The sequence below is a fragment of the Phaethon aethereus genome, assembly GCF_964289735.1.
Source record: "Phaethon aethereus genome assembly, chromosome: 17".
NCBI lineage: Eukaryota > Metazoa > Chordata > Aves > Phaethontiformes > Phaethontidae > Phaethon > Phaethon aethereus.
In genome coordinates, this window is record NC_138593.1 from 451,945 (window position 1) to 477,874 (window position 25,930).

The 25,930-nt window shown below is 46.0% G+C and overlaps 1 protein-coding gene across 2 annotated transcripts in view; it reads left to right on the forward strand.

The window, feature by feature from the left end:
• TTC28 (tetratricopeptide repeat domain 28) overlaps window positions 1-25,930 on the forward strand; it is a gene marked incomplete at both ends in the record, with an annotated part of 206,315 nt that overhangs the window by 112,880 nt on the left and 67,505 nt on the right. For both annotated transcript variants that reach the window (XM_082007850.1, XM_082007851.1), the window contains 3 exons: window positions 17,233-17,380; window positions 20,155-20,427; window positions 21,469-21,599. In XM_082007850.1, coding sequence (XP_081863976.1) covers window positions 17,233-17,380; window positions 20,155-20,427; window positions 21,469-21,599 — 552 coding nt within the window. The remainder of the gene's footprint in view (window positions 1-17,232; window positions 17,381-20,154; window positions 20,428-21,468; window positions 21,600-25,930) is intronic.

Sequence of the window (25,930 nt, forward strand, 5' to 3'; positions counted from 1 at the left end):
AGCGGGCTCCTAACGAGCGGCAGCTCTGACTCAGCGTGGGCGGGGCCCAGGGCGGCAGCGGCCAAAACCCCTCGCCTACAAGAGCAGCCCCCGGGAGCGCGAGCGACCCGGAGCGCGGCGAACAGGGCGGGCAAACAGGGCGTGGCACGTCAGGACGGTGTAGCGCGGCAGTTCGCGCAGGCAGGGCGTGCAGGGAAGGCGTGCGGGCGGGGTACAGTACAAGTGGCCATCGTCCTCCCAGAGGAGGCGCAGCCATGGTCGCCATTCGGCTGAAAACCGGGGCCAGAAAGACTGTGGCGACACAGACGGAGCTCCCGCTCAGGCACGCGGCTGTCCAAGTATCCGGCTGCAGAGAGTGCCTGAGCCTGTCGGTTGTACCAGAGACCGACGGGGACACTACCTGCGTGCGGTGCGACCAGGTCAGCGACCTGCTCAGCCTGGTAGCAGAGCTGAAAGAGGAAGTGGAGAGGCTGAGGAGCATTAGGGAGTGTGAGAGGGAGATAGATTGGTGGAGCCACACCCTGGCGGCCCTGAGGCAGGGGCAGCTGGTGGAGGCTCCACAAGCAGCAAGAGATCCCCTGTCCTCTTGCTGCCGGGCAGGAGGAGAGGACCTAAGAGATGAGGGGAAATGGAAGCAGGTCCCTCCTCGGAGAGGTCGGCGAATTCCCTCCCGGCCTCCCTCACCGTCCCAGCTGCCCTTACACAACAGGTATGGGGCTCTGGAACATGAGGGACAGGAACATGAGGACCCTGACGAAGGTCCGTCCGAGGGGGTGCCTAAGGTGAGTCAACGAGCCCCACGCATCAAGACGTCCTTAGTTAAGAAAAAGAGGAGGGTGATTGTTGTAGGTGACTCCCTCCTAAGGGGTACAGAGGGCCCAATATGTCGACCAGACCCAACTCACAGGGAAGTCTGCTGCCTCCCTGGGGCCTGGGTGAGAGACGTCACCAGGAAACTCCCTGGTCTGGTTCGGCCCACTGATTACTACCCGCTGTTGGTCATGCAGGTTGGCAACGATGAGGTTGCGCTAAGAAGCCCAAAGGCAGTCAGAAAGGACTTGAGAGCACTGGGGCGACTGGTCAAAAGAGCGGGAGCACAGGTAGTGTTTTCGTCAATCCCTTCAGTGACGGGGAAGAACGCTGAAAGGAACAGGAAAGCACACCTGATCAACACGTGGCTCAGGGGCTGGTGCCGTCGTCAGAATTTTGGGTTTTTTGACCACGGGGCAGTTTATACGGCACCGGGCCTACTCGCAGCTGATGGAGTGCAACTGACGTCGAGGGGCAAAAGGATTCTTGCTCATGAGCTGGCAGGCCTCATTGAGAGGGCTTTAAAGTAGATTTGGAGGGGGGAGGGGCTAAAACCGGGCTCACTAGAGTTGAACCTAGGGGTAGGTTCAACGTGCCAGAGTTGAAATCGATAGCCCAGCTCAGGTGCATCTACACCAATGCACGCAGCATGGGCACCAAACAGGAGGAGCTGGAAGCCATTGTGCAGCGCGACAGCTATGACATAGTTGCCATCACAGAAACATGGTGGGATGCTCCTCATGACTGGAGTGCTGCAATGGATGGCTATAAGCTCTTCCGAAGGGATAGGCAGGGAAGGAGAGGCGGTGGGGTGGCTCTGTATGTTAGGGAGTGTTTTGATTGCATAGAAATCGAAGATTGTGAAGACCAAGTAGAGTGCTTGTGGGTAAACATGAGGGGGAAGGCCAATGAGGCAGATATCCTGCTGGGAGTCTGTTACAGGCCACCCAACCAGGATGAAGAGTCGGATGAGACATTCTATAAGCGACTGGTGGAGGTCTCGCATTCGCTGGCCCTTGTTCTTGTGGGGGACTTCAACCTACCGGACATCTGCTGGAAGTATAACACGGCAGAGAGGAAACAGTCTAGGAGGTTCCTGGAGTGTGTGGAGGATAACTTCCTGACGCAGCTGGTGAGTGAGCCCACCAGGGGAGATGCCTTACTGGACCTGCTGTTTACAAACAGAGAAGGACTGGTGAGAGATGTGGTGGTCGGAGGCTGTCTTGGGCTTAGCGACCACGACATGATAGAATTCTCGGTTGTGAGGGAAGTAAGGAGAGGGGTCAGCAAAACTGCTATCATGGACTTCCGGAGGGCAGACTTTGGCCTGTTCAGGTCACTGGTTGAGAGAGTCCCTTGGGAGACAGTCCTGAAGGACAAAGGGGTCCCAGAAGGCTGGACAGTCTTCAAGAAGGAAATCTTAAAGGCGCAGGAGCAGGCGGTCCCCATGTGCCGTAAGAAGAGCTGGCGGGGAAGGCGACCGGCCTGGCTGAACAGGGAGATTTTGCTGGGACTCAGGGAAAAGAGGAGAGTTTATCACCTCTGGAAGAAGGGCCAGGCAACTCACGAAGAGTACAAGGATCTCGTTAGGTCAAGCAGGGACAAAATTAGAAAGGCAAAAGCCCAGCTAGAGCTCAGTCTGGCCACAGTCGCAAACGATAATAAAAAATGTTTTTACAAATATATTAACAACAAAAAGAGAGGCAAGGAGAATCTCCATCCCCTACTGGATATGGCGGGGAACATTGTCTCCAAGGACGAGGACAAGGCTGAGGTACTTAATGCCTTCTTCGCCTCAGTCTTTAATAGCCAGTCCAGGTATCCGCAGGATATTCAGCCCCCTGAGCTGGAAGACGGGGATGGAGAGCACAATGTACTCCTCATAATCCAGGAGGAAGCAGTCAAGGACATGCTAAGCCACCTGGACACCCACAAGTCTATGGGGCCTGATGGGATCCACGTGAGAGTACTGAGAGAGCTGGCGGAGGAGCTTGCCAAGCCACTCTCCATCGTTTATCAGCAGTCCTGGTTAACAGGGGAGGTCCCAGAAGACTGGAGGCTTGCCAATGTGACGCCCGTCTACAAGAAAGGCCGGAAGGAGGATCCTGGGAACTACAGGCCTGTCAGCCTGACCTCTGTACCAGGGAAGATTACGGAGCGGTTGGTCTTGAGAGTGCTCACAGGGCACCTGCAGGACAACCAAAGGATCAGGCCCAGCCAGCATGGGTTCATGAAAGGCAGGTCCTGCTTGACCAACCTGATCTCCTTCTATGACCAGGTGACCCGCCTAGTGGATGAGGGAAAGGCTGGGGACGTTGTCTACCTGGACTTTAGTAAAGCCTTTGACAGCGTCTCCCACAGCATTCTCCTGGAGAAACTGGCGGCTCGTGGCTTAGACGGGTTTACTCTTCGCTGGGTGAGGAACTGGCTGAATGGCGGAGCCCAGAGAGTTGTGGTGAACGGCGTTAAATCCGGCTGGCGGCCGGTCACAAGCAGTGTTCCCCGGGGCTCGGTTCTGGGGCCGGTCTTATTCAATATCTTTACAGATGATCTGGATGAGGGAATTGAGTGCTCCCTCAGTAAGTGTGCAGATGACACCAAGTTGAGTGGGAGTGTTGATGTGCTGGAGGGTAGGAGGGCTCTGCAGAGGGATCTGGACAGGCTGGATCGATGGGCAGAGGCCAACTGTATGAGGTTTAATAAGGCCAAGTGCAGGGTCCTGCACTTTGGCCACAACAACCCCATGCAATGCTACAGGCTTGGGGAGGAGTGGCTGGAGAGCAGCCCGGCAGAAAGGGACCTGGGGGTGCTGGTTGACAGCCGGCTGAATATGAGCCAGCAGTGTGCCCAGGTGGCCAAGAAGGCCAACAGCGTCCTGGCCTGTATCAGGAATAGTGTGGCCAGCAGGAGTAGGAAAGTGATTGTGCCCCTGTACTCGGCCCTGGTGAGGCCGCACCTTGAATCCTGTGTTCAGTTTTGGGCCCCTCACTACAAGAAGGATGTTGAGGTGCTGGAGCGTGTCCAGAGAAGGGCAACGAAGCTGGTGAGGGGTCTGGAGCACAAGTCTTATGAGGAGCGGCTGAGGGAACTGGGGTTGTTTAGTCTGGAGAAGAGGAGGCTGAGGGGAGACCTTATCGCTCTCTACAACTACCTGAAAGGGGGTTGTGGCGACGAGGGTGTTGGTCTCTTCTCCCAAGTAACTTGTGATAGGACAAGAGGAAATGGCCTCAAGTTGCGCCAGGGGAGGTTTAGATTGGATATTAGGAAAAATTTCTTCACTGAGAGGGTGGTCAGGCATTGGAACAGGCTGCCCAGGGAGGTGGTGGAGTCGCCATCTCTGGAAGTGTTCAAAAAACGTGTGGATGTGGCGCTTCGGGACATGGTTTAGGGGGCATGGTGGCGCTGGATTAATGGTTGGACTTGATGATCTTGAAGGTCCTTTCCAACCTAGTGATTCTGTGATTCTGTGTGATTCTGTGAGATCAGGTTGGTCAAGCAGGACCTGCCTTTCATGAACCCATGCTGGCTGGGCCTGATCCCTTGGTTGTCCTGCAGGTGCCCTGTGAGCACTCTCAAGACCCACCGCTCCATGATCTTCCCCGGTATGGAGGTCAGGCTGACAGGCCTGTAGTTCCTGGGATCCTCCTTCTGGCCTTTCTTGTAGACGGGCGTCACAGTGGCAAGCCTCCGGTTATCTGGGACCTCCCTTGTTAACCAGGACTGCTGATAAATGATGGAGAGTGGCTTGGCAAGCTCCTCCACCAGCTCTCTCAGTACTCTCGGGTGGATCCCATCAGGCCCCATAGACTTGTGGGTGTCCAGGTGGTTTAGCATGTCCTTGACTGCTTCCTCCTGGATTATGAGGAGTATATTGTGCTCTCCATCCCCGTCTTCCAGCTCAGGGGGCTGAATACCCTGCGGATACCTGGACTGGCTCTTAAAGACTGAGGCAAAGAAGGCATTAAGTACCTCAGCCTTGTCCTCGTCCTTGGAGACAATGTTCCCCATAGAAGTGGTAGGGCAACTAAAATGAAGCAGATGTTTAGCAGGGAAATAGTTTACAATTGGCCAGTTTGATGGTACCCTTGACCCTTTCAGGGCTGTTCAATAAAACTAGCAGTTTCCATAGCAACTACTAAATTCCTTGGTGCTTCAGAGATCTGTGATAAAGGAGGCAAGTCATTATAAGGAAACATGGTGTTTCTCCCCTTTGCTTTACAGGAGTAACGATCTGGCAAAACTTGCTAAATGTGACACCCCTCCTGAAGAAATTTTCCCGTGTCCACCTTGGCAAAAGAGATTTATATATTTAGTACTTTGGCAAATTTGATTTTTCCCCTTTCCTCCATCATCAGCTTTGTCCTTCTTGGCAGGTGGTGCTGACTGAGTGCAGACAGTGGGGTGGGATGGAACGGGAGGCTGTGAGCCAAGAGGCAGGAGCCCCTGTCTGCAAGAGATGTGTGCTGGGCTTCTCTGTCACAGCCCTCCTGATCACAAGGCCCTTCTGTAAGGAATATGGGCCAGTTCCATCCTGCAGGGTACACTGCAGCCACCTGGGTGTGAATGTGTTACAAGTTACCGTTATCCCGCACCTTTACTACTGTGTATTTCATGTTACTTTTGTCTTCTGTTTTGATGGCTCTTGGGGATTGCGCTGTTCTGATTTTTTTTCTTCCTCAGTTGTTTCTGTTCTGAGGCAGAAATGTAGTTCAAGATCAGGTCAGTCTTTAGAATGGACCCATGGAGATGTTTGCTAGGAAAATGGCTTCAGGGCTTGTTTACCACAGAGCCCAGCATAATTCTGGAGGCTCTCAAGGTGTGTTCCAGCACACTTGCACCTCTCTGAATATTTGGTTATATGCAGACCTGTTGTTTCAGTGGAATGTGTCTTATATGTTGGAAGAACCATCTGTGTTAAAATCCTGAAATGCCTGTTTAAAATTCTGTAATGCACTAGTTCTTTTCACATTCAAATTGCTGTTTACATTTGATGCTGATCAAAGTTTATCTGACTTTCAGCAGCTATGGAGGTTTTGAGTCATTTGGATGAAATACATTGGTAAGTTGAGACCTGATTCTCTAACCCTTTCTTCACCCACCACTTTAATACAAACTTAGGACTGTGGTGGCTTTAATGAAAGGTTACATACAAGACTTTAATCTCAGAGGATTTTTGCTGGATCTTTTCACTCTGTGTTGACTGCTACACCTAATATCCATCCACCTCCCTCCTAACAATCCTGAAGCAAATACTTCCAGGTGAAAATGAGGAGCAAATTTGCTGGATGGCCCCAGAAGTCTCCTGTGCTCCTTCAGTGATTGGTTAGAGACTGTAACTTGCAGGAGGTCAGACAGAGTCTGCGTAAGACACTTCGGGGACATCAGTGAACGTGTACTTCATGGAAATGCTGAGCTGTCACCTCTCCTTCGCATCTGATTCAGATTTCCAGATGGGATGCTTCAGGAAGGTGACATTTGATTTCCCAGTATTCATTTAGGCCACAGAGTTGTGGTGTTGAAACCGTGAGCAGCATATGTAATTAGTAATCGTAATTTTCTTATTAGCCAACATCAAACAGATCATCTTTTAGGTGTCTGAGTTAAGTTTGTAAGATGGTTGACAGATAAATGTTTGCTAGGTGATGTGGCCAGACTCAGTCATGCAGTTGAAAGGAAGGAAGGCTGAGCTGCTGCTGTGTTAGTTTGTGCAGGTGGCTCAGTATCCTGAACTAATTTTGAGCCCTATCATTTTGCCAGAGACAAAGGAAAGCTATAAAGTTGTGGATATCCATTATGCTACTTTTCCACAGCCCATCTAGTCAGTCTTCTGTTTTATAACACTTTGGTATAACCGATACCAAGTCACTCAGAAGCGATTGTTTCCAATAGGGCTTGATGGACTCAATAAAATGAAGGATTTTTTTGGAGCCAAGTTTCTAGTTTTGGTCAGAGCCTTTTAAAAGCTGCCCATTGCTGAGTCTAGACTCCTGAGTCCTTTCTGCAGTGCTGCTTATTTGCATTGTGCAGTCTGGCAGTGTCGCTTCCCCTAGCCGAAGTTGCTTGTTTTTTCGTCAAACTGAAATCAAAATACCTGAAATGACTTTGTGGTTGGGCTTGAATCTAGATGGTAGAGCGTGTAAGAAAGAAGGTAAGGGATGCTTGGCTGATCTTCCTTTGACAGGTGTATTCCCAGGGAACTTTGTGTGTGCTGTGTGATGTTTCTAGTACTTGTTTCTCCTAATCTTCACCTGCTGAACAATTTAGATCTGACTGCAGACATTAAAACAAGCAAGGGCAGAATCAGATCTTACTGTCCTTGAGTTAAGGCAAATAGGCATTGTCTTAAGATTGTGCTTATACTCTTAACTTCATCATTAATGATAACTGAAATATAAGGAAAACATACTGTGCTGAGACTTGGCTGTTCTGATGTATTTCCTGCAGAATCTGTGTCTCCGACTCTCTTTCTCTTTCTTCTGGAGAGATCGAACTTTTGTGTGCCATGGAGCTAACCAATTGGACTTGCCACCCAAACTCACTAATAACTGTCGTGTACCTTCATTCAGATATTTCAGAATGACTCAGCAAGAGAAACAAGAATCCTCAGATCGAACATTTGAGATTCAGAGAAAAGCCAAGGATCTGCTAGAAACATTAAAAAAAAAAAAAAAAATCGAGTAACTGTCTTCCCTGCCTGTGGCTTTTAACTGCCATTAATTGAAGTGAAAGACTATCCACAGCATCAGCTTTATGGCCAGCGTAAGATTTCTAGGGAGGGGTTGCGTTAAAGGTGTATGTTTGTTTTCTTTGTCAGAAGTATTTGTTATTAAAAGCAGTCCAGAGGAGCAGATGTCGTTTTTAAAGGGACTTTAGTTACCTCTGCTGTAATGCTGGAAAGGAAATAGAAAGAAATTTCACTGTAACTGGAGCTTCTGTCTCTAAGATTTTCTTTATAGCTAAGAACAAAGTCACCTGTGTTTTTATCATGGCTGAATCTTGCCAGACTAGTTAGTCTTTGCAATGACTTCAGTACTTTCCGTTCGTAATTACCAGGTTTTAGCCATTTGAAATCTGGTCAGATTCAGTACTCAACTTGGTTAAGTATCTCTGTAAATGGGAAAAATCCTCAAATACCTGCTGTTGTGACTAAGCAATCTGTACCCGAGGAGGCCTTCACTTTCCATCCTTTTTGGAATGGCCAGCTATTAGAGCTGTTAGACGTAATCACGGTCTGGTTCAGAGATTACAGTGGAAATCATGAAGCAGGAAAAAGCTGACAGAAAACAAATGTTTTACTGGTTATTGGACTCAAAATTGGAGATGGCACTTTATAGCTCCAAACTGGTGGTTTGCAAGTCACTGTCCCTACCTTCCAGCTGTCTTGATTTTGGTGAATCCCACCCATTTTATCTCACTTTACTTCAGCGAGGATAAGTGCATGCATTTCCAAAACAGGATGCATCCTGCTTGGGAGTGGGGATGCCGAAGGAAGCTGGTGGCAGAGCGATTAGCTGTGTTTTTGGATAAAATGGTCTGTTCGCGGCTTCCATCTAGGCAGCCTAAGCACTGCCTCAGGGGTGACATGGATTGTAATAAATTTCTCTCTTCTGGTAATTTAGGTACCATTGCAAAGGAAGCACTCACCTCCATACTGTGAGACTGAAAGCAGGGTTTGCTGTCAGATGCTTGCCAGTATTTTCCCGTGAGAGTGCCACTCGAGTGTGTTGTCCTGTGGTTTGTGTGCTGCTGGAGCCAAGTGCTCCCTTGGCCGGAGAGCTAGCTGGTAGCTGTGTGCAGCACCTTGGCTGGATGTGCCGATGTGTCGTTAACGTTGCCTGCTGGAGTTGCTGGCCTAGAAAGAACAGCTGATTCTGTAGTGCCGACAACAACTACTATAGTATTATTTATTCTTTTGTCCAGATGTCAGGATTTTGGTCATCTTCAGCAGTCTCGCTGCAGGACGGCAATTACAAATCATTGCACAATGTTAGTTTAATCAGCAGTCGCGCAGCTGGGAAAAGACCTATTGTCTTAATTGTGAATCCAGATCACCTGTGTTGGACTGTCTGTCCAGTCCATGAGTGTTGCATTAGCTAACATGGATCTTTGAAATATACCCTGCTCAATTTGTTGTCAATGCCAAGCCTCATGGCTGTGGGCTGACCAGATGCTTTCATGTCTCGTTTCTGGATTTTGTTGTGGGTTTTAAGTGTGATCCACCTAAACGTGCACAACTTGCCAGCGTGCAAAATGGAGAAATGCTGAAGAGGGGGAGCAGTCATTTGAGCTGCTACTCAGATGAGTAATTCGCAGTGAGACAATGTCTCTGTGCCGGAATACTCGAGCTGAAGAGCAAAAAGAGTTCTTGTGGTGGATGTCCTCCAGTTTAGGACATGATTTTTATTATTCCCTCCTTCCCCTTTGTACTGCTTTTTCATTTGTTTTTGCTTTTTGCTACAAATAGTAGCGTATGTTTGTATATTCTTGGGCTCTGCAAAGGTTCTCAACACCTTCAGCATTGTTAGAATTAGGAGAATTTTGTGCAGATGTACACTGGCAGTTAAATATCAAACACTAATACAATTTAAATCATGGTACAGTGCTGATACTAAACAAAGCACTAGGCAATATGTGTTAAAAACAGTCCTGCCACTGCCTCAAACTTCACTGAGAAAGCAGCCTACAGGCGTCATCTAATCAATTTACTTTTTGTGTAATTCTGTATCTATTAAATCTCCAATAATATCTTACCAAGATTGGTGTTACTCCTGAGCAGGGTGGAAGTTGGCTTATCTTTTCTTCTGCAATTCCTAAAAAAACTTGTTTAGCCAGAAATTGGGCAAAACTTTGTCCTTGTTGACTTGTGGAGGAATTCTAGAAGTTGCTATACTTGTATCTGTGCCTGTCGGCCTTAAACAGAAGAGGCTGGTTGTGCTTTCCCTGTGCTGTATTTGGGCATCAACAGATTGCTTGTTACTTGTCTAGAGCACTTTTATCCACTCATGGCTAGTTCTTGTTATTAAAGAAGGTTTAAGAGTTGTAGTTGATAAAGACAGGAAGATTATCTGTTGCCACCAGCTGTTATGAAAGGTGAGGGATGCCCTCTGAAGAGGGGATCTAAATTGTAGCTGCTGTTTCTAAAGCAAGCCTGGAGTGGGCCAGAATGGAGCAACAACAATAAGCTATGTGAAAAGCTGGGCTGCTTAACTTCTATGCTAAGAAAATTAACTAAGCAAGGTTTTGACTCTCTATTACTGGTGATTACATTTGATTCAGGCGGGCAAATGATCTGTGCAGTGTCCCGCTGGAGATAGTGGAAGCACAATTATTAAGAATAATTAAATGCTCTTTGGTTAAAACAAGGCATGATATTTTACGCTCCCACATCCTGTTTTTCTGCATAGACTCAATGGGGCTTAGAGGAAATTTCCATTTCTGAGTAGTGTAGTTCCTGTAAGAGACAGCTTGGAAACCGGTAGAAGGTAAAGAAGCTATGCTGCAGAGACAGTAAACTTGTCAAATCTCTGCTCATTCTTTATGGCAGGCTAACGGTGGTTAGTGCCAGTAGTGGTTCAGGTGCCAGCCGAGCGTATAGACTGTGAAGGAAAATTGTTATCTAGGGTGCAGCCTTAACTTCGTGAAAGCGGGAGTTCAGTTCATACGTATGGCAAGCAGTATTTATGCATGTGCTGCATGTGTTCTGAATTAAAGCGCATTCTTCCCTCTCACATTCCTGAAACCCCATAGCAGAGATTTGTCCTCTATTTTTCTCTACAGTTTGGCTGTAAAGCAGTTACAAGGGGAGAGGAAAGATTCAACCTGGTGCTTGGCCCCAAGAAGCCGTAGCGGCTGTTCCCACATTTTCCTCCTTGTCGTTTGTCACGTGTCTCATTTGTCAGCCGCTGGCATGGCTCACGTGGGCGGCAACAAGGGAGCTGGCTGGTAGATGCCGAGCAGTTCCATGTGGGACAGACGGACGTCTGTCCAGGAGGCGTTCTGCAGACTCAGGACAGGCCGATTAAATGCGTCATAGATTATTCGTGCTATTTTTGGCATCATCTTCTGATCTGGCAAACCAAGGGAGCATTGTGGAAAAAGCGTGTTCTGTGTGTTTGCCTTTCCTGTCCAGATAGCTGCTTGTCCAGGGTCTGAAGCTGACGTGAATATAAAGGTGTTTTGAATTTCCTCCCTTGTGTACAATGGGAGTCTTTGTCTAAGGCTGAGGCATTTTTTTCAAGTTTTCCATGTTTGTTTGACAGTAATTTTATGCTCCAAGTTCTTCTGATGCCATTCCAGTTTCATTCTTCTGTCTCCATTATCCAGTTACAAATAGACCAGCAATTCATTATGTAAGTGGGTCTGAGTGTGAAGTTTGATGCAGAATTACCAGATGAGCCCTAGCAAGGCGCCGTGGGCCCAGAGAGACGGTGCGCCGTTGCTGTGTACGGTGGTGGAGGGACCACCTGCAGAAAAGGGTGTTGTGCAGAGAGGGGAGGAGGCGCAGATGGAGGGGCAGGAGCCCCTGGCTGTCGGGGGAGGCAGGTGGGGTGCCTGGTCCTCGGCAGATGGAGATCCTGAAGCCAGGATAGTCTTTGTCGCTGCATTCCGTGTGGGCAGCCTGCAGCCAGCAAGGTCTCTGTTGGAGTGCTCAGAGAAGATCAGCCGTGCGTGTGTTGTCTGCTGTGCATAAAACTCCTGAAAGGGTAACCCTACTTCAGAGAGAAAGGTGGGGCTCCTGGCTGTCTCAGCGTGTCGTAGGGCAGCTCTCACAGGGCTCCTGCACGCTGCTTAGTCCCTCAGTTCTAGCAGTTTTAAAATATTTATAAACAGTATACCAACCTGCCCAGTAAAGAGTATAATAAGGGCTACTGTTAGAAAAATGCTTGTACCCTAGTAGTAAATCATATTCCAGAAACATGAGCTCATGCTTCAGACTTACAAGAGACCGTGGTAAGACAGGACTGAACTCCTGCGGCTGCTGCTTCCCTTTAACTCTTGCAAGCGCTGTATATGAGACACGCTAAGGATCTGAATGATTTATTGCCATGGATTCTACAGGGAAAAATGGTATGAGCTCCAAGAGTTGTACCAGAGCCTGCTGCAGATGTCAGTACAGCATGAGTATTTGCCTAGATCCCCGATTAAAGTATAAAATTAAAGTATATTTTGATACTTACCCAGTACGAAAAGCATTGAGTTGTCTTGTCTTGGGCTTCCTTTACTAGGCTTTTTTTTATTTAGCAGGGTCCTGGGAAACATAGAGGTCCCATTCGTATTCATAAATGCTGTTTCTTTGTACTGTATTTTTATCTTTGTTCCATGTTTTGTATTAATTGTAAACCCATTACTGTTGCTCTGCCTAAAACAATTCTTGCATATTGATATTAGAAGGGTTAATAAAAATTTCAGAACCCCTCTTAATACCAGCTATGTATATGGCATTTACATTCTAATCCTGTTTCAGATTGTGCATGAAAATCTTAATATTCAGGGTTTAGACAGTCATCTAGATGGGATCTCAGATGATGAGGATCAAAAACCTAACACACGTTTGCATTTGCGTTGCCTGGACACTGCAGCAGGCAGTCCAGTGGCAGCTCCTAGTAGGACAGATAGAAATTCTCCTTGTGCATTACATGGGCTGTAATAAACACAGATGAAAAAAAAATAGGCTGTATAGAAACTACATTGGTCAATAAATTGAGCAGAACAAATAGGACTCGTGCTTAGAATTGCAGAGAGTGATTATGCCTGCTTAGGCAGACATTGACTCTGCTGCAGCACAGCCATCAGCCGCCTCCATAAAACTGGAGTGTCCCATTAGGAAGATCTTTTGTGTTCTTCTCTTGTTCATACAATTTTTCTAAAATTAAGTTGGGGGTAGAGAAAAGCACTAAAAATTATATTCTTGCCACAAAAATATGGCATGTCCTGAAAAGCATGGGGCAAAAAAGCAAGTCTGAAAAAATAGGGCGGGGGGTGTGGGGATGGGGGTGGGTGTGCAAATTCTGAATGAGGTGGGAAGACCTGTTACCTTTTGGATGGGTCTTGTGCAATGCAACTTTAGATCACTGGCATTCTGTACTTGGACTTGCTATATGAGCAGTCTATGTTACACGGACAGTTTTCTGCATGGCTTTGAAGTCTCAAATGCAAAATATATTTTGCAAGATAATTAATTTTTGTTTCCAGAGTATCAACAGTGCTTTTAATGGTATTATGGATAAAAAGCACTAATTATTCCCTGTCCTCCTTCCCAGGCCATTGCCGCTTGGCTATATGAAATCTGTAAACTGGCCGAAGTGAGGCTAGCTGTCCAGTGGACTAAAAATTGACTGTATGAGACTGCAGTATGATCTTATTTCCCAGGACTAATGGTCCATAGGTGCGCAGAACTACTCGCTAACCACCTCTCTAATTTAGTGTCAGTGACTTGATAAGATTGGCTATTTGATAAAGCTGCCTTTTATCTTTTAACCCTCTTCCCTTCCCAAAAGGCTCCTGCTGGAAGTGCCATATCCCTGCTCTCCCTGTTCTTACTGCAGCGGCTAGCAGTGGAGACGTCAGTACACATGCTGTGCAGAACCCGAGTTGGCTCTGGCTGGAGGGGAGGGTTGGCTACAGGTGCTGTTCACCCATGGCACATTAGTGGATCTGGAGATAAGAACAGCAGAACATGTGCTCAATCATGCTAACACAAGGAGAAAATAGTTCCCAGTGAGGGAGTTGCATCTAGTGACAAATTTCAGTTGAGAGTGGGGCTTTCTTTTTGCACAGTGCCTTGTTCTTGGAAAGTGGGATGCAGAGATTGAAAAAATGAAAAAGATTGTTCCGCCTCTTTGTATTGCGTTGAGGATGCAAGGAGACACAGGTTAGAAAACACCTGCCGTTCGTTTGTCCTGTCTTTAGCAAAACATTCTCTTGTTGCTTTAGTCTTCTTAAAAGGAATCAATAGTTTTTTCTTAGCTGGTATTACTGGAATATTAATGTCACTTTTACTGTAGAGTGAGTACTCTTCTACCTTCACATTAGTGTGATTAAAAATGTAAAGTTCGCTGAAGCGTGGGAAGACTCTGTGTCAGGACTGGAAAGCTGTTCCTTGTCTCATTTCTTCAGCTGCAGCTGCTGGCTCCCTGCCTTTCCTTTTCCTCTCCTCTTCCAAAGGGTGATTCTCACCGTTTCCTCTTTGCAGATTTTTTCCCTTGATACAGTGTCTTCATTGCAATGCTAAACTAACTTGTGAATGCCTCTTGGGGAGGAAATAGGTGATGTGAATGCTTTTTATTTATTTTGTTAAAGGTCTCTGGGGAACACAATGTGTGGAGAACGTTCTGTATATGCTGGAAACTGGAGGAGAAAGGAAGGAAAGGGTTTTGCAGGAGAAAAATTGGCCAAAATCTTCCTTTCAGTTATGATTAATAGGTTTTTCTTTTGGGCTCTGAATGCTGTGTTTTGTATTCAAATTAAGTGGTTTCCAGGGGGGGCTTCCAGGAATAGATGTGGGGAGGGGATAAAAACGCTTTCCAGAAAGGACGTTGGAAATGCCCAGTACTGAATTGCATGCTGTTTGTGAATCTCATCCCTGTCCTCTTTTCTTCTGTCATGCGGAGCCTGTGGTGTCTCCTCTGTGTGCAGAGTTTGGGAGATGAGGACTCTGTTTCCTCAGTGCTTGAGATGTGCGCAGTGCTCTACAGAAGTGTCGGGGTTGGACGGGCAGGTGCTAGAGCAGTGTCCCCGCTGCAGCCGCTGGTGCGTCCCAGCTAGGCAGGGCCCTTCTCTTCCAGTGTAGGTGCTGGAGTTCTTGGGCAGGCAGTGGTGAGCAAAACAGGCCTGTACTCTGCAGACAAAGTGCTCTGAGACTCATGGCTGGGCTCCCCCCGCCGCCGCCTTTCTGTGCTGTTGCACTTGTGTGTTTTCTTCTGCTGGCAACTGATGCTCACTTGGATTTCTGTATGAGAACTGGAAGTAGGGTAGAGACTTCACCTGTGTTTTGTTTAGCTTGCTTTTTCGCTGTTTTCCTCACAAGGGGCCGCTTTCCGTCGTGGGAGACATGAAGGCTAGTTATTGCCATACCTTTAGTTGAAAAGTATGTTACTTGCCATACAGCCTTTGTGTGTATAGGATGGGACACGATAGGGGGGTATAGGGGGTTGCACTATGTGGTCCCTTTTGAACCTTGGAAGCAGAAGCTGTAGTATTCCTATCTTTTGTAGGCTGTGGGAAGCTTGTCTGCATTGCCTGTACCATCTGTCTGCCTCCTGCCTTTTCCTTGAAGCCCTGCATACAAGTGAATTTTAGGTTCCTGGGACTTTCTACAGTGATGAGGAAGCCACGTGTTCCCTGATGTGCCATCTGTCCTGGTAGCATGCATTTTGAGAGAGGAGATGTCAGGCTTCTACCTTCCTGTAGAGCATGAGATGTTGGAGACGCCTACACACAATATGAAGTTTCTTTGCTGGCTGCTGCATATTTGTGCCGTCATCCTTGATAATTGAATCAGGCAGACACATTTGTCCTGGACCATCCTTGTCGGCTGGAAAGGTCCCCATCAGAGACATGCTGTGTCAAACTGCCTCTGTCATCGGGTGGTAAAGAAAGTAATTAAATGGTTATTCCAGGGGAAAAAAGGACTTAAAAGTGTATGCCATGATTTAGGTGACAGCTCGCTCACTGCTGGGAGGACTCATGCTTGATGGTCACTGCACATTGTTAGTTCTATGTGTTTTCCTTGATTTAAAGCTTCATGCTAGTAATCTAATTAACATTGAATTGGATTTCCAGTACAGTAGCTTGTTTGGTTCAATAAGAATATATTTGTACTAAAGGTTAATGAAAAGAATTCTGCTTTCATCAAATTCATCAAAGGTAGTTCTACAATCAAGGCTTACTAATGGAAAAAGAGATTAAATATTCATGTCTATAAATCTCTTATGTCATTTCTGATTTTCCTTAACCTCTGTCTCCCTGGATTGGATTCCAAAAGTGTCTGAAAGCTCCAGTGAAGTACCAGTTTGGATATTAATTGGAGATTTATCCTGTTTAAGTAAAAAGACTTCCACAGACATGTGCTTAATGCATCTTGTGCAGGTTTCTATTATAGGTGAAGTGAAATAGTGATGAGGTCTTATCCGTGAAAGCAATACTAGGAGCCAATCTCAAGGAGCAGCATTATGTTTCTTAAAGCACTTTTTAAGAAATGCAAATATTGTTTTGTCTTCTGTTCTGACAGCTTTATTTGTGGTATTGAAATAGCTTTGAATGAACCAAAAGTGCAGCAAAGTTTGCATCAGAAAGGTATTAGCCGGACATGAAGGTAAAACCTGAATAATGGGCATCAAAAGTGCTTATTCAAGATTCAAGACCTTTTTATAACATAGTGTCCAGGTATATGTGCTACAAGTATACCTGAGTGCTTTGAGTAAATACTGGATTGTGGTTTCTGTGCTCTCTTACCCAGTAGCTCTCAAGGAAGTTCTGGATACCCTTTGAGTCTTGGCTTTGCCGTTTCTTTATGTATGAGCAGAACATGCTTCTGCAGTTATTGCTTTGTGTGTAGGTTGCTGGTATCCCAATTTAGGGAGATTCAGAAGGTCTGTTTGGGAATGCTTTGCAGCTGCATATTTATGTCATTGCTGATGTAGAAGTGGAAATACACGGTGACAAGAGATATAAGTTACTTTGAAAATATTGCACATTCCCATGAATGCTTTCCTTGGAAAGGAAGAAACAAAGAAAAATGTTCTTGTAAAATGCTCAAAACTGAGTGTCTTGCTTCAATCTAAGAGGTGCTTATATACACATGTGTGTATATATGTGTATTATATATACATGTATATATACTGCACCCAACAAGTAGGACAATGCTGGACAGTGTCTGCATTTAGAGGATGCACATGGAGAAAGAAGATTCAGCTCCTGTCTGGATCTTTGCATCGTGTTTCATTGCAACTTGTGCTGTCAGTACATTTTGCTCTCTTCTAGTACTAGATGTTTATACTGGACTCATTGGCAAGGACTGATGAGAAAGGAAGCAAGTTATTTGTATGCTGTGTGAGCCAAGAGAAGAGAAATGGAGTTCTCGAGAATGAGCATTTCATTCTAAGAAGACAAGAATAAGTAATTGACCAAGTCCAAGGGGAAAACTTTGACTTGATAGTAGTTACCATCTCTGGTCTCCAGACAGTTCAGAGGCCTTGCAAAGGTTGAGAAAGTCATCACATAGAGGGGATAAGCAACTGGGTGGCAGTCACAAACCGAACTGTGGTGTTGGATTTTTCTCGTTACAGCCAGCATGACCAAAGAAACCAGGATGTGATTGTGTAGCCCGGCATCCACCAGCATGAGGTCACGGGAAGATTTGTTATTTGTGAATTCTACCAATTAAGTAGTTGGTTTTTCTTCTTCTTCCGTTTGGCTTTTCAGGCATACTTCCGACAGGGTGTGGCCCTTCAGTATCTTGGACGTCATGCAGATGCACTGGCAGCGTTTGCGTCAGGACTGGCTCAAGATCCCAAGAGTCTTCAGCTTCTGGTTGGCATGGTCGAGGCCGCCATGAAATCTCCCATGCGAGGTAAGCACCAGGAGATTTTTCTCAAGGATGGTGATCTGCTGCTGAGGTACTCGGAGACAGTAGTTTCTGAGTGACTCTGCCAGCATCTGAGGGGGAGAGAATCTGGAGGCCTGAAGGGAAAGATTGCAGGATTTTACATCTCTACTGAGTCAGCAGGTGCTGAGAAATGAGCCCAAAGGAGGAGGAGGAACAAAAAATTATTCCTCCAATTCAGTGGGACAGCAAGGTGGTGATACCAAGCTGGAGAGGCACTGGTGATGAATCAGACCGGTGTTGTCCAGCAGTGCCAATGAAGTCCTTGCTCTTTTGTCTTTTGTGTGTGCTGCTGTGCCCCTGGCTTTATTATTACTTGGAACAACTTCCCACAATGCTCTGGTACTTGGCCATTGGGAACAAGGAGTCTTAAATACTCTGGGCCAGCATTTGCTGAGAAGAGCACATCAGCAGCTTTTCCATGTTACTAATGTCTCTCAAAATGCAGTGTTCCAGAAGGCAGAAAGACTGCTCTGCTAATTCACTTATATTCAGGAAGACTGTTGGAATCACATGGACCTTGAAGCTGTTTTAGCTGTACAATGTTTTGCCTCTCTCTCACAGTGTCCCCATTTCCAGGATTTTTCTCTCCAGATGAAGAAGGTAGTCTCCTCTTTGCTCTGTTTCTCTGTAGTTCGGTTTCTCTTGCAAGCTTTGTGTTGCAATGTCCTAATGGTATTTCCCAGGAGGGAACATGGCAAATGCCCAGATGCTGCTGGGCCCCCAGGGCTTAGGGGCCAAGAATCATTGCAATGAAAAAATATCCCCTTTGGTGTTTCCTTTTTTACAGTGTTTTTTCCCCATCCTCTAAAATGAATTCATCTGGAAGCTTCTGTCCTACATAGCAGTTACCTTGTGAAGCTAATTTCATTCGATACCCAAAGGTACTGCGGCTCCTGCTTAGAATGCAGGTGATGTGGTATTTCTGTGTAAGCATTCCCAAATTTGGCTGGATGATCTCGCTGTCGTATTGCGTTGCAGCTGTGTCCTTTACACTGCTGCTCCTTGCTGTGCTTCTCAGTGTTGCTGCTTTCTAGTTGTTACCCTCCCACTGACTGGTTTGGCAGACTTTAGATTAGCCTTGCTTATGAAGTACTAGTTTTACTTTGCAAGTATGCATATACTGTACTATTGTCATGAATATCCAGGATCTTGGTCCCACTGTCCTAGGCACTCTGCAAGCACTTAGGTAGTTGTTAATGTGTTGTTCTGGTCCCCTTTTTAAGAGCTTGCTGCCTAGGAGAGACATAGAAGATCTCTCTGGGTATTGTCTGTGGTGTAAAGCCTGTCCCTTGTAACTTGATTCCACAGGAAAATAGATTGTTTGAAGCTATGGATAGACTGATGTGAGTGATAGCTTCCAGGATACTTGCAGACTCAGAGGAAGAAGAGGAGCAACCAGAAAGGCAAAAAGGCTCTAAGTGTCAGTGGTGTGCTAAAGATTATTAAATGCAGACACTGAGGGTTTCAGGTAGCATGGGTCTGCAGTACCTAGAGCTGAAGGTGAAACTCCCCAATAACTGAATCACTGTTGCTGCATCTTTCACCTGGTTGTGGCTATATTTCTTCCCTTACCATTTGCTGTTGTACAAGAGCGGTAATGAACTCCATGTCTGCCCTTCTGTTACAATGCTGGTTCTCCCTTTCCTACTGGACTTTAGGGTTAACAGGAGCACTTCTCTTGGGTTTTCCTTTTGCTTCCTTTTTCCTTGTCTGTACCCCTCTCTCTCCCTATGTTTGCCTGGATTACCTGGCTAGGATCATGAGTAAGCTCCTTAAGACAGGAACTGAGTTTCTACCTGCTCTTGCAGTGATAAGCATGGTAAGTGGTGGCATGGTACAGCAAGTATTTCTGTCCTCTTTAAGTCTGCATTTAATCCTGGGGTCTAATTGGATGTCGGCAACTGGCATCACGTTCATACTGTTTGTTTTTTCAGGGAAGTGTTAAAATCCTCTTTCACCGTTGTTTATACACTTGGTGATTGTAGAGAAGCAGAAATTATGAAAATGGGGAGCAAGTAGTTTTCTGAGGTTGCTGTGATAGTGTCAATTCAGTTGAGAGCATCTAATCAAGAAATGCCACTTGGTCAGCAAATTCTGGAGTCCTGTTATATTAATATCCTTATTGAAACATGCAGCCAAGATGTTTTATCATCTGAATGATGGAAGCAATTAGACCAATTATAAGTAGTCTGGCAGGTCCAGTGCTGTCATTCTGTAGGAGTATCCTCTCCTGCAGGAGAAAGAGCGGCTTTCTGCAGTTTTTGTCACCCCTCTCGGTGCACATTGTATGCTGTGGTATCTGGACAGGCACAGATATTGCAGACATTCAGCTGGAAGTTTGTGCTGACGGAGCAGAAACTGTAGTGCCCTTATACACTGCTGGTGGATCATTTCCAGTTTCCTACAAAACTCTACAGGTGTTTTCTGTATTCCTTCTGCTATTTGGCCAGTTTTCAGAGCTCAGTGTAAGACTGCTCTGCATGCTTGTGCTGTCTTCCTGAAGTGCTTTCTGCAAGGAAAACGTCAGCTTGCTAGTTGATCTCTCTTGATGTACTGGATGTTAGATGATGTATTTGAGCCCTGAGTTCCTGTAATAAATCTTGGTTTAATTTGGGCAGTCTGGCCCTTAACTCGCATGTCATTTGGTTACCAGAAAATGAAGATGAGTTGTGAAGGTGATTTCTAGATGCAAGTAACTTGGTTTGTTGAGTAACTCTGCCTTCGGTTTTGTATTTCAGAGTCCCTGGAGCCCACCTATCAACAACTGCAGAAGATGAAGCTGGACAAGAGCCCCTTTGTTGTGGTGTCTGTGATTGGCCAGGAACTTCTGACTGCGGGCCACCATGGGGCCTCTGTGGTGGTGCTAGAGGCTGCCCTGAAGATTGGTACTTGCAGCCTAAAGCTGCGGGGATCAGTGTTCTCCGCACTGAGCAGTGCGTACTGGTCCCTTGGAAATACGGAGAAAAGCACTGGATACATGCAGCAGGACTTGGATGTAGCCAAGACTTTAGGTAAAGAGTTCCCATTTCACTCACTTGAGTGCTGGATTGGTACAGATGGAACAAATTAATAGCTGTGTTAATGGTCAGCATCTCTTCAGAATACTCAGGCTTCTGTGGGATTTCACAAGCTGCTAAATCAAACCTGAAATTTCTGAAATGTGCAGACTACAGGCTTGTGCACCCCTTTTATCTAAGTGTGTGAGGGGTCAGATGATCAATGAATGTGCCAAGGTTTTACAGGGTCCTCTAATTTTCTGGTGTTGTGTATGTGGGAACTGGTCTTACTCCCTGTGTAGACTTGGGCTCAAAACTTTAAATGGGCCTTAAATGAAGCAATCTGTTTTTTCAAGGATTAGATGGAAAAAGGTGCTCAGTCAGAGCTTCTGAGGCAGTTGTCAGGGAAGAAACAAATCAGGAGTGAGACAACAGATGAACAAAAGAGTTTAAAAAAATAAACAAATTGGAAAATCCCTCTCGTATCCTGCATAACACTGAGACCTTTCAAGGTTTCAGGGTGCTGTAGGAGGCGAGACAGTATGTCAGACAGAAAGGCATAACCTTGCAGAGGTAGAGAAGATAGTGACTGAGGGCTCTAGCTAGGAAACTTCACTGGAAGTATAGGGACTACTGTCTTGAAGACAAATAGTAGATGTGCTTTGTGTCTGAGCTGAGCTGTGCTGCAGAATTGCTTTTAGGAGAAAGCTGGCATGCTCTTTGCTTGTTTCAAGCCTGGGCCATAGATTTACTTTCACAAACAAATTGCTAATGTCAAGCAAAGAATAAATATGGAAGAAGGGGAAATTGCTAAGTGTTAGGCCAAAGAAGAAATTAAAACCATTCTAAAAATAGGATTGATGGCTATTGTAGAAGTTTCTGAAGGCTAGAAAACAGGAGAGTGTTTTGGCTGTGTATTAAATATAAGGATGAGTTTGTCCTGATGCTGGTTCTCACACTGGAGCATCACTTGTACAGTGTGTTCCAGTTTTTCTGCTGGATGCTTCCATCAACACCTTTGTTAGCTAACCTTTGTTTTGTTTGCATGTCACTCAGGTGACCAGACGGGAGAATGCCGAGCTCATGGAAATCTGGGCTCCGCATTCTTCTCCAAAGGAAATTACCGGGAGGCCCTTACTAACCACAGACATCAGCTGGTGCTCGCCATGAAACTCAAGGACAGAGAGGTAGGAAGCTTATTAAATAGACCAAATTGGGAGTCATCACTACGTGGTTTTCTAGAGAGATATGAACATGTCAAGAAGCCTTGTCTCTCTGCTCTGTTATTCTGAGAATTTGGAAGCTACATGATTTCTCTTCCCAGCCCTTCACTTGCCTTTTGTAAAGGAAATTGTTTGTACCAGTAGATACAGTATGTGATTGCGAGTGCCAGATGCTTGGTTTGTCCTTTTGCCTCCCCCTGCCTGTAGTCTCCATGTGGCTCTGAGCAGGTCATTCTGCCTCTTTCTCTCCTTTCCCATCCATTTTGCCCACAGTGCATAGGCTTTGGGGTCTGAGGGTAGAAATTCCTGCTGAGTCGGTGTCAGTACCACATATCTGCAGTTGAACCCTGCTTGTCATCAGCTCTTGTTTTCCCTGTGATACAGGTGCTACTGATTCGAACAATAATATTAGGGTGCACCCTATATGCACGCTAGCTCTAGCTCCCTGTCCCGGATGTTCACATAAAATACACTTTGTTTAAAAAGCGGTGAAGAAAAAGAATCCATGCAAACCTGAAAATACAGTGTTGTGTAAAGTGTAAGGGTTGCTTGGACTGGATCTGATCTGCCTTGACCATTCAGCTCTTGAGGTGTTCCACTGGGCTCCCTGCCAGGCCAGGGAAGTGTGCTACATGGACTGAAGAGTCTGTCCCAAGAGATTTCTAACAGAAGTTCACTGTAAGGACAGAATCATAATTTTAGTGCAAGTTACAGATACAAAAGCTATTTCTCCCCTCCCCGTGGATTCCCCTCTGCTGTGAATGGGAAAATGGAGGGCTTGTGGGTTGCATGGCAGGTGAAGGGAGTGGCTAGAGACAGCGGGGCAGGTATGAATTTATGTAAACGCAAGTATTTTTGGGGAGATACAAAATCTGAGGAAGATCAGTTTCCCACTGATAAGTCATTGAAAAGATCCATTTGAATTAGCTAAATGCTTTACTAAAGTGTTATTTTATAAATTAAATACCAAGTAAGCTTTGGAGAGATGCATCTTTTAGTAGGTTGTGGAAGGATGGTGACTGGGGGAGGGACGTGCTAGGCATATGATGACTTTACCAGCTGGAAAACCTCCTGATTCACTCCCGTTTTCCTTGTTTTTCGTTCATGCAGAGCAGAAAAGCTGTTAGTCATCATTGTTTTTATAGTTTACTTGATTAGGGGTCCCTGTTCCTGCTAAGAGTCTAATCTGCATAGCTGCTCCTCCTCTGTGGTGTTTCTCTAAGCAGCGGATCCCCCCATTGTGGGAAGGGGGCTGAAGGAAATAGCAGGAAACTCTCTCTGTGCTGGCACGTGGCACGAGCGCAGCAGCCTGTGTGCCCCAGACCCCCAGGCTGGCCCGGGAAAGCAAGTGCTGGTGCATTTCGCTGACTTCAGGCCGCTGATCTAAACAGATCCCAACGGTCGATCTGGGAGGAATCCAGGGAATGAAGGCTAATCGTGATAGTTCTTAGTTTATGACGCATCTGGGCACATAATTAACAGTTATTGACAACAAATGACTACTTGGTTTAGCAAGAAAGCTGAGCTTCTTGGATTTCCTGGAGGATGTAACCACAGGAAATTAATTTGGCGCTTTCTGATGACATCATCTTGACCACAGAGCTTCCTCTGAACAAAGAGCTGTTTTTCTTGGCCTCTTTTGCAGACATTTTTATAATGCAAATGTTATAAAGTTGCAGTAGTGCTGATGCGAATTCCACCAGAAGGGAATTTGGTGTGCGACTGTAATGAGGTAATTGTTTTACCTCCAACTGTACAGAGAATTGGCTTAGAAGGTAAAAAGTGCTCCTTTGTATGGGAGACTGCTGCCCTCAGAGGAAGCACTGCGTTTGAGGCTGCTGAGGCAGATGTTTGTACCAGGAGCTTCTGCTGGACTGTGTCGCCCATAAACCTAGGAGGAAGTTGCAGAGGGTCTGCCTGTAACATTCGGATTTGTCCCCTGCCATGCAAGCCTGGAGAAGGGAAACTCTGTCAGCTGAATATAAGCTGCTCAGATGGACTGAAGATTTTAAAAGTTTTTTTTGTCCCAGGCAGAGAGTCTGTGCAGCTTCTGTTACAAGCACTGTATCATACCGAGCACAGTCCATAAGTCCAGATAGGCCATCCGCTCTTTGCAGTCACAATGTGGGGAAACGGTCAGGCTGTTTTCTGATACTTGTGCCCAGAGAAAGAATACCCTGGGGTATTCAACATACATGTGTTTTTTGTCTATGCAGATGAGTAAGAACGACTGGGTCTTAGCAAGATGCTTTAATGGCACCATGAAGTAGCCACCTCCAGTGTCATTTCAATGCTTTCCATCACAGTTAACTGATGAGTTGGATTTTTTTTTTTTTTGACTGGCTGCAGTGGCTGACGAAGAAATTCAGACGAGCTAATTCTTTGAGATTGTTTCTGAAAGAATTAGCAGACCTAAAAGTATAAGTTGATTCAGAAAACTAGAAATCATGAGGGACTTGGACTTTCTGTGCATCCTTTGGTTCCTGTGGAGCTTTGCAGATTGTCACTGTGGTCGGTAGAATATGATCCTAAAAAAGCATGACAACAGAAAGGACGTGCAGTAGAAGAGGGGAAGGTAGGCAGGACCATCTACAAGGAGAGTTACCTCTTTTCTGATGGAGGTGAGTGCAGTTCAGCTCTGAGATTGTTTAGAGGCAGTTAAAGAGGAAACAGCAGTGCAGCTTGGTATTCTGTTGTTTCTCTGTGAAGATGAAGCAGAGCAGATTTCAGCGTGGGCTGTATTGGCCTGCTGCAGACCCTGGGAATGTACTCAAGTTGAGAATCCTGATTAAGTCTATGCTGCTGCTCTTCTTACAGTGATGTCTCCTGTACTGTCTGAAGTGAAGCAGGTGTGGATATACCTATCCATGCTTCAGCCATGCCACTGGTGGCAGTGTGGGCATCGCTGAACTGTGTCTTTATGGCCCCTAGGTAGATAGCACAAAGTTTGACCACACTCTCCTGAGTGGGATGCTGCGCAAGCTCATTTGAACACAGAGCGACCACAAAGACCGGTGGCTGGTGGGACCGTAGCGCTCTGCACATGTGCACATTAGGGAGCTCGTCTTTGGGCAGCTCCATTAGCACTAGCTCTGACTAAGACCCACTTAATTCATGCACAGAGGTGGAAATAAAACTCCCTTAGGCTGGTGGGGCCCCTAGGTACAGGCTTGTCTTTTCCTTTCTTGTTCAGAGCCAGCTGCAGGCTGTTAACCGCACACGTCGTGAAATAATGGCATGCTGTCTGGTGTGGGGGTTAGTGCTTCTGAACAGGGATCAGAGGATCTGCTTTCTAAGCTAACCTGGCTACAGTGGAGTAAAATGTTGACTTGCTGCTTGATGATGCATGGATAAAGAGGTATAGCCCTGTCCTACGCCAGCAGTAGCCTCATGTTCTTGTGACGTATTCTGTACTTTCTGCTACTAAAATCTCAGTGCACGTTGTCTGTTTGTTAACGTGCTGAGGAAAATATGTACTGGTAGCTTGGGCTGCTGCTCTTTTTCCAGTTTTTACATAGTTCTCGTGAAAGGTCTGGGAGTTTTAAGAGAGGTTCCCTGAACAAGCAGCCAAGGTACTTGTGAAGTGCAGAAGAGTGACAGATTGTGTTAAGAGGGGAAGACTGGGGTTACATTATTTTAGCTCATTGTCTTTTGCCCGTCACAGAAGCTGGCTCTGATGAGCATCAGAAGCTTGCAGTCTGTGAGTTTTTCCTCAGAGAGGACTAAGGCCTGCAGTTATGGTAGTACAGGATTTCTGATAGGGTTATTTTTCTGCCAGCCAACGGAGTTACAATAGAGAGGTCATCTCTGCCAAGTCAAAAAACACTCGAGATTAGATATACGGGACAGGGCTCGCCTGTGGCAGTGTGGCTAAGTACTGGTGACTGAAGGTATCCCTACTCAAATTGGGGAATAAATCAAACTGATGCTCTGTAGAGAGAGATGGTGGGGCAGAAGATCAGATTCAGTAATTGTTAAAAATCCGGATAGAAGATAAACTCTAATGAATTCCTGTGTCTTCGTATAAAAGACTTTGTATGTATGAGTAGGATGGAGCAGGGTTGCAAGGCAAGGTTTCACTTAAAGGATCAAGTTAACCTTTACTATAACTCGCTGAGTTGAACTTGACACTGAACTTGATATCTGTGTCCTGTAATCACCTCCCAGGAAAAATAGGTGGTGAATTTAATCTCCTAGACTGCCTGTTACTGATCAGTGCAAGATACTATTACATCTTAGGAGTAGTACTACAAGGTCATTCATCTTTCAAGAACCTAAGGATGCCAGAGAAGCCA